This window comes from Adiantum capillus-veneris, chromosome 12 (assembly GCF_014529385.1).
Source record: "Adiantum capillus-veneris isolate H3 chromosome 12, ASM1452938v2, whole genome shotgun sequence".
Taxonomy (NCBI): domain Eukaryota; kingdom Viridiplantae; phylum Streptophyta; class Polypodiopsida; order Polypodiales; family Pteridaceae; genus Adiantum; species Adiantum capillus-veneris.
This window is the reverse complement of record NC_140942.1, coordinates 140,514,795-140,525,495: the sequence shown is the minus strand read 5'-3', so window position 1 is coordinate 140,525,495 and position 10,701 is coordinate 140,514,795. Positions and strand designations below refer to the sequence as shown.

The 10,701-nt window shown below is 39.5% G+C and overlaps 2 protein-coding genes and 1 pseudogene across 2 annotated transcripts; all 3 read right to left on the bottom strand.

The window, feature by feature from the left end:
* Positions 1–5,425: 5,425 nt before the first annotated feature.
* LOC147446602 (kinesin-like protein KIN-UB) lies at positions 5,426–7,211 on the bottom strand. Its single transcript, XM_086524730.1, has 6 exons — positions 7,183–7,211; positions 7,112–7,141; positions 6,637–6,701; positions 6,008–6,051; positions 5,600–5,785; positions 5,426–5,491 (listed from the first exon to the last, which is right to left on the bottom strand). The coding sequence occupies exons 1-6, from the start codon at positions 7,209–7,211 to the stop codon at positions 5,426–5,428; spliced, it is 420 nt and encodes a 139-aa protein (XP_086380856.1).
* Positions 7,212–7,664: 453 nt separating this feature from the next.
* LOC147446601 (uncharacterized) lies at positions 7,665–8,499 on the bottom strand. The gene is made up of 5 exons (XM_086526260.1): positions 8,425–8,499; positions 8,304–8,318; positions 8,174–8,188; positions 7,800–7,843; positions 7,665–7,730 (listed from the first exon to the last, which is right to left on the bottom strand). The coding sequence occupies exons 1-5, from the start codon at positions 8,497–8,499 to the stop codon at positions 7,679–7,681; spliced, it is 201 nt and encodes a 66-aa protein (XP_086382386.1). The 3' UTR covers positions 7,665–7,678.
* Positions 8,500–8,554: 55 nt separating this feature from the next.
* Positions 8,555–9,484, bottom strand: LOC147446600 (uncharacterized; annotated as a pseudogene).
* Positions 9,485–10,701: the final 1,217 nt, after the last annotated feature.

Sequence of the window (10,701 nt, the reverse complement as noted above, 5' to 3'; positions counted from 1 at the left end):
TATGTGTACATTATAATTGGGGGCCTTAATCTTTGGCTCACCCCCTTCCATACGTGTGTCTGTGTGCTCTTTCTCCCTGCCCACAGCTTCTCCTTCACAGATCCTGCTTCATCACTAAAGACGTCCGAGTCTTATATACGATCATTGGCAGTGCATTCAAGAATAAATCTTTTTGAGTATCCCACCAATAGTCATTAGAAGGATGGACCAATGCACGAAGGAAATTACATTTACGGTGGGCATAAGATTGAGGTACGAAAAGAGTGGAGCATTCATGGCCTGCATTAGCATTACTATGAGAAGGGTGCACACGATCGTGCGTTCACTCCTTCACCTCTTGCATGCATCAAGCGTTCTTTTTTTAGAGCTTCCTAGTGCATTGCCTTCACCTTCTTGAACCGCTATTGCACCCCCTTTTCCCTCCACAGCTACTACTAATGTGCACCTTGAAACACCTACTTACTCTTGGTTTACATCGCCATCATCCTCAAGCAAGTTCTCATTTTTTAATGCAAAGCTTCTCACATAGCTTTGCTATGGGGAAGAGAGGAAAATTGTTGAGAACGTAGCAGAATTTGAAGAGCTCCTTCAACTAGACGAAGGTTAATGTTATGTCCCTCGTCAGAATATTGGTACGTATATATTTCAGTTGAATGAAAGGGCTTTAATGAAGGTATGGGGCATGGAAGTGGTTGTGGAGGCCACTCAAATTCCTTTTGATGCTATTGTCATCTAGTAGGTCATGGATACTTTTAATTCTGATGCAAGGATAGACTACACTCACCACTAATGGCGGAACCCTTGAGATAATTTTTGTAGCATTAGCACATATGTTTAGTTTATCTTTTCATTCAAAATGTCAACCTTGTCCAGCTGATGTTTTAAGCAGCTTTCAAAAGGAGACACCTTAGCCAGAAAGAAGCGTAAGGATGGGGGTCATCGTATCCCAGTTTCAACACTAAAATACAAAGCAGCATACCAGTTTTCTACTGAAGCCATCAATTTGAAGAACAACCCCACATGTGTATCTTAGAAGCTATCTAGTATGCTACTAGACCAAACAACAAGCACTCAGGCAACACTCAATTTGAGTTCCATACTCTTTAATAGTGTAATGATCCAGATTGCAAAAGTGAAACCTCAAAATCTATTCAAATCATTGATTTTTCTATTGGGCAACCATCATAATAGTGCATATCACAAATTCTTTGGCAAAGATTAGTGGAGGAGCAACCCCTAAGGACCATATTGATTATCTGGAAAATTGCAGAATAGATGGCTACAATAGAGAAAAAGAGGGACATGGCACAGCCAGAAGCCACGACATCCAAGCTAGTATCAAAAAAGAAAAAGATTACCAAGGAATTTTGGGACCAGCTGAGATCTTGGATAAAATAGTTCCAACAATAACTATCAAAACCACTACAACACGAGTTACTGGTAAGACCCATGGAAATTTAGTAGATAAAGCGATCGTGTTTCTAGAAACCCCATCAAAAGCCACAAGTGAAGTACCAAAGAAGCCAAATCAAGCCACAACATCCAAAAAAACTATTGTGAGGAATTCTTCAATAAGGGAAACATCATTGACAATTTTTTTAGGAGTTTGGCCACCCTCCTGTTGTATGTGGTTAGCATTATAATTGGGATAGCTGACATGTAATGGTTAATTATGATGTTGTCTTTTCATTTTACTAATAGTGAGATTGATGCTATTTAGATTGGAATTCCGGGAACTAAGGAGAAGGCACCAAATAATGTCTCTCGGCCCTTTTTTATTTGCATGGTGTTTTAGTTATTTTGCCAAGACGGGTTCATTGTATATATCTAGTGAGAACTCACCCTATAAAGGGTCATGCAAGAAGTGATAGCCACCACTCATGAAATAAAGTGTAAAGAGGGGCCTCAAATACTTGGCACTTAAAATAGACTCCATAATAAAATTAAGTACTCAACACAACTGGATTTTCAATTTTGAAGGAGAAATTTCCAAATTTGCAACACCTAATTTACAAATCAAAGCTTAATTGGCAATTTATCAGCAAATCGATTAACCAAATGCACTCATTGACTGTTGAAATCTAGTATGAAAAGCTTTTATTTCATAACAACAACTAAACTTTGTAGATTGTGAAGGTGGAAGTGCAAGAACGAGAAAATAAAGGGATCTCAAAGAAATCAAAGAAGTGGTGATCAAGGTTTGGCATCGGAGTGCCTTCACAAAGTATTGGAAGAACCAAATTCAGTGCCCGGGGGATTCACTATTAGTAATGGGGGGATGTTACCTGCGTGCATCAAAATTAGAGAAACCCCCCTATATACGGTATCTTACTTGCTAGCCTACCCCCCTACATACGGACAGGATACGGACATTCTCGCAATGAGCCAACCCCCCTCATACGAATTTCGTACGGAATGTAATGACCCACTATTTTATGTATACTAGTAACATAACAATTTTAGGAGCACATTCTTTTGCAAAAATACATGTTGAACTGCAAATGAACAAAAGTGTACATTGTAGTGTGTTTTCATTTGCAATAGATGTTAAGAGAACAAACCATGAAAAACAACAAATATAATGAATACAAAATTAAAATAAACCAATCGTTTCAATGTAATTTGTCAAAAAACAAAAAGCATTTGCCTTGTAAACTGATACAAATCTCAATCTCAAAACATATGATACTAGCCACCTACTTAGTAGGCTTCTCACATGAGATTTAAGGCACACATATGAAATGGATTGTTCTCTAAATAACAAATAATGCATACTCTTAAACAACCATAAAAACTTCACTCATTAAATCAAAACGCATTACAAAAAAACCCATTAAAAGATTAATCTTTTTGAACAAAACAATTATATGTGATATGAATGCACATCTATGCTTAAGCAAAATGCAAATTTTAAAAAAGCACCATCAGTATTTAATTTTGAGTTTGCACATAAAATATAAATCCTAAAAATTTCGCCAGAGTCTCCTTTGGACAGAGACCTCTTTCCAAAAAAAAATCAATACACCCTTTTCTTGGGCTTTTCTTGGGCTCCCACGTGGGATTTTCATCACATAATTTCTTTTTCCAAAAAATTTGTCCACCTCATCTTGGGCTCCAACGTGAGATTTAAGGATTGTCTTACACATTAAAATCAAACACATTCTCAATAGAGTCAAAGTAATCTAACTTCAGAGTGGTGGTATGCCCTGCATAATAAGTATGTGGGATACATAGACCCAAGGTATGCTAGACGTGTCTTGGCAAGAAACTATAGCTCAAGATAACATACCCGGTCAAGCCATATGACCATGTGAGAAATTGAGACTATAAAATTTGTAACTACATAGAAAGAAAGCTTATGGATAGCTACAAGAACTGAAGTGTACTATATTAACCTAATGTGACCCATATATCACTTTGAAAGGTAAAAGAACTGAAGGTAAAAATCTATAGCTCAAGATGGCACACCCAATCAAGCCGTATGACCATGTGACAAATTGAGACTATCTTTGTAATTATATACAAATAAAGACACTATGTATGTGTGACACACAGACCCAAGGTATGCTAGAAGTGTCTTGGCAAGAAACTATAGTTCAAGATAACACACCCTGTCAAGCCTTATGACCATGTGGGAAATTGAGACTATAAATTTGTAACTACATAGAAAAGAAAGCTTTATGGATAGCTAGAAGAACTAAAGGTAAAAATCGATAGTCAATACTCACATATCCAATTTTAAAGCAAATAATCCCTGTTTGCAAGTATATTTCAAGTGTTGTGATAGTCAATACTCACATATCTCAGTTTAAAGCCAATATTCCTTGTTTGCAAGTCCTCCTCCTAAAGGGCTCCTAAATGAAGGGACTATTAACAAACTAGAATGTCTTTTCTGCTTAAGCCAGCTGGTGTTGGTCTTGCTATCCTTAACCTTAACACTATGGCCCATAAAGGCTTTATCCTTGGTGGCAACCCCAAGGGTCAAGACAGTCTTGGCTTTTCGTTTTTGCTTATGGTCTCAGGGTGGCTCCCTTTGCCAGCCAATGTATGGTCTAGGGTTGGATGCCATGGCTCCGTTGGAGCATGCATGGCTTTCATTACAACTTTCATTATAGTTTTTTGTTGTTGCTTATGGTCTCATGGTGGCTCCCTTTGCCAGCCAATGTATGGTCTAGGGTAGAATTCTAGCCAATCTTTGCATTGAAACCCCACATTTTGACTCCTTGAGCCAGAATTTCCTCAAGAAACTCCTCATACTAAATTTTGGCCTAGAAAAAAACACCATAAATACTAGAGGGACACATATGGAACATGTTCCACATCTCTAACTTGATAAAAACCCCATACAGGGCATGCAGCAATGGATAGGGATGTTAGCAATATTAGCCTGTGCATAGTTTTTTTCATACTCATATGGTAAATTTACCACACTTTCATACTCAAACATTATTTGGTGTACAATATGTGTAAGATATGATCAAACATATTTACCATTCTTTTTGTCTATGACAAATTGAAATTTAGACTCAACAATAGCCAAAGAGAAGCGCAAGTTTCTCAAGGGAGTGGCCGACCAATTTCAAGCTGCAAATAATACTTAAAGGTCACAAGAAGCATGTTCTTTTGTTCCCCATCAGGTACAATCCATATTAGCTAAACAAGAGCTCAACTCAGATTGTACAAAATCTTTTAGACTCTTTAAGTCCTTTTTGAGCGCAGGTTGGCCTCAGCAAGTTGGACACATTACTCTGACCTTACAACATAGTCAACCTCAAGTATGGTATCCAACATATAGAATGTCTTGGGGATCTAAATCATACTATATTCCAAAGTCAGATAACTGTATGCATCCCCTATATGGTTTCCATAAGGAAAAGTGTAGTGATTGTCTCATCTAAGGGCTATGGAGTGCCTGAGAAACCAGGAAAATGCAGCGAGTAGCGTACATGAGAAAACAAGGTAGGGGATGGGGCAGAAAGAGCATACTTGAGAGCCTAGCATGACAGCGTCCTTGTCCAGAAACAGTGTAAGATGACTAATCGGCTTGAAGCTTCCTGTTAGCCATCGTCCAGTAGGCTCTTAATATTTTAGACTGAATGTTTTAACAATCATTGCTTGACACCTCCACCAGCAGTCAGTTATTTGCCTTTGGTTGCATAACAACAGAAACTTCATCTTGAGCTGGACAGTTGTATGTTCAGCTAGATATAGGAGCTGCATGCAATCAAGGGTGGGGCGAATCATTGGCCCAAAACAGCAGTATTTTCAACTCAAAGATTCATTAAAAGGTGTACACTATAAACGAGTATTAGGCTCTTGGGAGGTGCAGCTCCTTTTCAGAGTAAGAAAACCATCCTAAAAACTTTTCAAGTTCAGCCATCTGAATTTTGAAGCTAATTGATTTATTTTATACGCCCTAACAAGTTCAAAATGAAGCACAACTGCGCACCACAGTACATCGTTGCAAAACTAACAGGTGAAAGGCATTTCTCTAGGAACACAAACATTCAAGAAGACTAATGTATTTAAGGTATCTTTGGTTTAAGAAGATTACAAAGCATGTACATGTACAGAGTAAACTGAGGCCAAAAGCAGTCACCTGCAGATATGAGACTGTTCCTGAACCTTGCTCAGAAGATGTATCTGCAAGAATATCCTCCATGGCTCGAACCATGATTCCACGGTTGGCAGCATCTTCCTCCCCAAGCTTGCCAAGGGTGAAAGTTTTACCTGTGCCTGTTTGACCATATGCCATGACAGTGCCATTATACCCCTCTCGCACACTCTTCATGCAAAAAGAAGAGGGATGCCAAGTATATACAATCAGATAGAGTTTTAAACATAACATACAAAATATCTTGCAAAACAGGCCACTATCACAAGCCAAACCAACATCTAAGCAAATATCTTTAGACACGGAGAACAAGCCCCAAAGACTCTATTTCCCTGTCTATAACACTATCTATTGAACAAAAGGGGTTGAAAATGGCAGGGGGCAATGAAGGACCTCAACCACAGGCTTTGTCACTACTTCATAGACTCGTTTTTGAGAAGCAGTTTCATTCAGAGTCTCATCAAACTGGAACGTCTCACAGTCCCAATTATTCTTCCTCAGCTTTAGTCGCTTCAGCTGTGACAAGTGCAAAAGACAGATCGATTAAGACAAGGAATTGGCACAATATAGAACCTGTCTTGAGCTAATGCCGGTAAAGTTTCCCATGAAGCAACAAGGTAAGGAATGAGAAGAAGACCTCTGGCATCAACTCCACATAATCAGTAAAATCAGCATCCTTTTATAGCTCCTCAGAGTTCCTGGGCCTAAGTTGCACATCAACTCTTACTCTTCCTGACACTGAACGTAGACTTGCATGAGTTTAAGATTTAAGAGATGGAAAGGAGGCCCCGAAAGGACATGAAAAAGATATCTTTGAAGAGGAATGTACTACATAAAAATGAAAATTGAACCTAATCAAATCTCATTACTGTACTTTCCTTCTTTCTTTTGACTCAATGATAATGCAAGTTCTGTCATGCAAAATGATAATGCAAGTTCTGTCATGCAAGTTCGATGATAAAGTAAGTAACAACCTCCATTGTCATCTTTTCCATTCCGGCTTGCTCGCCTGCCTAGCGAAGGCGCCGTAGGTATGGCCTTAGGGCGGGGAGTCGTTGGAGATGAACTGGAGTTCAAAAAAGGAGGCCTTTCTAGTCGCACCATTCCTGTTCATGGAGATCCTCCTAAAACGTTACGACTGGAAGAAAATGCCATTTACATCTTCGACAGTGTAAAAATACTTCCACATCCCCACTAAACAAAAGAAACCTTACTGCGAGAGTGTGCAGAAACTCTCTCTCTCTCTCTCTCTCTCTCTCTCTCTCTCTCTCTCTCTCTCTCTCTCTCTCTCTCTCTCTCTCTCTCTCTCTCTCTCTCTCTCTCTCTCTCTCTCTCTCTCTCTCTCACCAATTAGCACCGAAGGCTCATGCTAAATCACATCATTGATGGAGACTCGAGAGCTAATTTACAAGAATAGATTAGTTGAAATAATGGAAAATACTCCAGTCTGGAGAGCGGATGTAAATTCTTGTACTTCCTGTTGTAGCCACTACCAACCACCCCGTCAGACCAATCACCCACCTTCCCCTGCATTCATGTCACTGAAGCACAGAATGTATAATCCTTACCTTCTTTCTATTGCAACTGCTATCAACATTGATTCAACAAACCAAGAAGACCGAATCACAAGGAATCCACCTCATCTGTTCATTGAGATAGGCTGACGACAATTTTTCTAGAGGGGATAACACAGGAATAAAAAGCAAAGAAAAAAGAAATGTACAAATAAGAGAAAGGGACAAATGAGGTTGCTACCCTCAAATACCAATGACCTAGTATTGACAACTGTGTTCCAGAGGGTAATATACTGATACACAACAACACTGAAGCTAGCTTTGTGCAAACAGCTGATGAGTACCTTGTGTGTCATGCCTCAAAATGCAATAGAAAACTTGTCTTCAATCCAAACTTTTACTGAGTGAGAAACAAGTCATCCGACCATTTCCAGTAACAACACGTAACATACCTCATAGAGAAAGACCTTATCAATGCAAAAGCCCCTCCAAGCCTACAGTATGTACTGCAGTTGTATCCTCAATACCATCTGAACCTTGCTTGACCTCGTCAGAGCAAGCCCCTTGCATACAATGTACCAGATGTTTTATCAATCCGGAACCTGAAAAGTAAACAAATTGATCAAGCACCGAACACATCTATTTGTTGAGCATAATGTTCAATCACTTACAATAGTTGTCCAAACTCACTTTCCATTAGTCCGTAGCAATCTCTCTAAAAAGCATCACAAGGCTTGCCAATTGTAAAACATAAAACCACATATGGCCCATAAGTAAAGCTTCCTCCATACATGAAGAAAGGAAGAATCGCAGAGAACTCGATGGAATAGCAAAAGCCTAAAACTCATTATAAGTCCTTGATCTCTACATATAGGCTCTTGCAAACTAGCTATGAGCTATGAATCTTCATTTTTTAAACTATGTAAAACCAAGAAGGCCACAAATTTGATAAGATGTTAAATGCGTTGGCTTTGAAGCCAGTATGATTATAACCATCAGATATAATTCAGTTTCACATCATGAACAAAATTTATCAGAGCAGTACCCATTCTAGGTGTCTCTGATTTTGTCTTCAACTTTACAAGAGAATGCTCCAATTTCTCAATATACCTAGTGGCACCCTGGTTGTGTGTGCCACTAAAAGGAAGGCATATGTAGCCTAGCCTTCAACTTACTGACTCTAGCTGCATGTCATGCAAGAATAGCAGAATCAACATGGCTAGACATGCTGACAGCTCTACAGATCACTGGGATGAGTACATGAAGAAGAGGACAAATGCAACCACAACTTTACATGAGGGTGCATCCATCCATAAGGTCAAACATTACAAAGAGTGCAACCCCAAAATTCATGCTTGAGACACCATACATTCCTCCAATATAAAACCTCTTCTTTGTGTTGAAAACTCTGATTGAATTTCAAAAGCTATTCTGAGTCCGACTCTGCACTGTCCATAGCCTTGAGACCTCGAGGTTTCTGCAAAGAAGAAACATATAACTAAAGCAAGAAGTAGGAAAATAGAGCAATTGCTTCTTAAGACTTGTAAAGACATACCTTCTTTGTGCTTTCCTTCTCCCTCACATCATAGAGACCACGGGAGATATCACTTAGCCAATTTCCTGGAGTGCAAAACTGCAAGAAGATATAATTACAGTTAAGACACACTTTCAACAATGTTGATGAAATATTCTAACTGGCAAGATGCCTTACCAAGAGAGCCTTCTCTCCACCACTTTGAGCCGTTTCGTAGGCCGCTGTGGAAGTTTTGAGCCTTTAAAAAGAAGAAAATCCTCCTCCTTCTCTTTCCGGGAAAGGCTAACGGATATCCGAGGCCATTCAGCCTTAGGCTTGTTGCAATCTAGACCATTTCCCTCACACATAACACCAGTCCCATTAGTGGTGTGGTACATAACAGTGACATTCTTGACACAATTGCCAAGACCATTGTTTGTCGTAGCTAGATCCGATCCCTCGCTTCTCTGCTGTTGCCTGCCATTGCCATAATCAACACACCTCTTCTGGAGAGAGGATGCCCTCTCCTTAGCATCCTGAACTGGCCTTGTAGAGTCAAACCCACTGGTATAAGCATATCCATTTACTGGCTTATTGATCAAACTGTTTCTGCGCACAAGATCCACACCAAGTTCATCTCTCTCTCTCTCTCTCTCTCTCTCTCTCTCTCTCTCTCTCTCTCTCTCTCTCTCTCTCTCTCTCTCACTCACACACACACACACACACACACACACACACACACACACACAGAGTCACTTTCTACCCCACTCTTCTTTGCCTCACACGCATAGCACAAAAAAACACAACGCGATAAGCTAGCAAGAAATCCTCTGAATAGGCCATCACCTAGAATGATGAGGCGGGGAGTAGTAAAGTTTGGTTGGGTCCAGCTAGGGTTAGATATTCAAATAGAAAACTCACCGCAAAATTTGGAGGATTATGGTGTCAGAACCGATACACTCTCAAAATAGAAAATTGGGTCTGCCCTTTTTTCCATTAGTTAGTGAAAATGTACAAACATTACAAAATGTTTGCAATCATGGCACTATGTTCAAGGGCATAGAAACACAAAATCAAGCCGTAAAGAAAGACGATTGAATGAAATGCATGTGTGTATAGAATCTCTTACATATTGAAGCGCAAAAGACACGGTCTAGCCACCAAGAGCTTGTATTAAAAGGGACTGCAAACCATGAGCAAAAAGTCAGAAGTCAAAACTCAAAATAATCATGGCAATATACAAGCTGCCAACATTTGAGGTTAATGCATTGACCACAAAACAAGCAATGCCTTCAACACATGGCATACCTTCCTAGCAAATCACTTGATATCAATGAGCCACTTACTCTATTTAGATGAGGCGTTAGATAAAAGTATGTCCTCCAAACACCTCCTTGCAAAAGTGAACAAGGGGATACAAGTAGTAGCTCCTCGTAGAAAATGGCTATGCACATGGTGGTATTGATGATGATGATGTTGAAGAGGCTAACGAGGGTCTGAATGTCCAAGATATTGATGCCTAGTGGGTACATAGAAGAAGATTAGTCAAGTTTATGGTAGCATCGACCCCAACAAATCTAGAAGCTTGTTGAACAAGTCTTAAAGATGTTAGCTAAGGGAGAGGACAGGGAGATACCATATTTTCTCATTGATATAGCTATCTTAGTTTGATAGTGGAGCAAATTAACTCTTTGAAATACCAAGAACAACACCCCCATGTGAAAGATTCTTCAATTGGATTGTTAGGGCCTGTGTCTTACGGCATAAGCACTTAATATCCCCCCCCCCCCCTTATGCATACCGTACGAGCATGAAATAATGGGGGGCTACCCCTATTGTATACGCTTATGTCTAACCTCTAAAACCCCCCCTCTTGTACACTCACGTGATACCATACGGAAATCCATAGTGAATCCCATGGGATTCAGTGTAGATAAAGAAAGAAGATGCTAAAGGAGTTTATGAAGGGGGAATCTTGATTTAGCATAGATAAGAAGACAGGATAAGTCGTAAGACATCTTTCAAAAACCCTCAAGGCTTTAAAAAAAATAAAAAATTTT

Excerpts from the sequence above, each read along its gene's own strand:
- LOC147446601 (XM_086526260.1), bottom strand. The coding sequence starts at position 8,499 with ATGTATGGTGTCTCAAGCATGAATTTTGGGGTTGCACTCTTTGTAATG. Across the intron at positions 7,731-7,799 it reads AGTGAGTTTGGACAACTATT|GTTCCGGATTGATAAAACAT; the intron begins GTAAGTGATTGA and ends TTTACTTTTCAG.
- LOC147446602 (XM_086524730.1), bottom strand. The coding sequence starts at position 7,211 with ATGTTGATAGCAGTTGCAATAGAAAGAAG. Across the intron at positions 6,702-7,111 it reads GTGATTGGTCTGACGGGGTG|GCCTCCTTTTTTGAACTCCA; the intron begins GTTGGTAGTGGC and ends GCGACTAGAAAG. Across the intron at positions 5,492-5,599 it reads GAACAGTCTCATATCTGCAG|AGAAATGCCTTTCACCTGTT; the intron begins GTGACTGCTTTT and ends TTGTGTTCCTAG.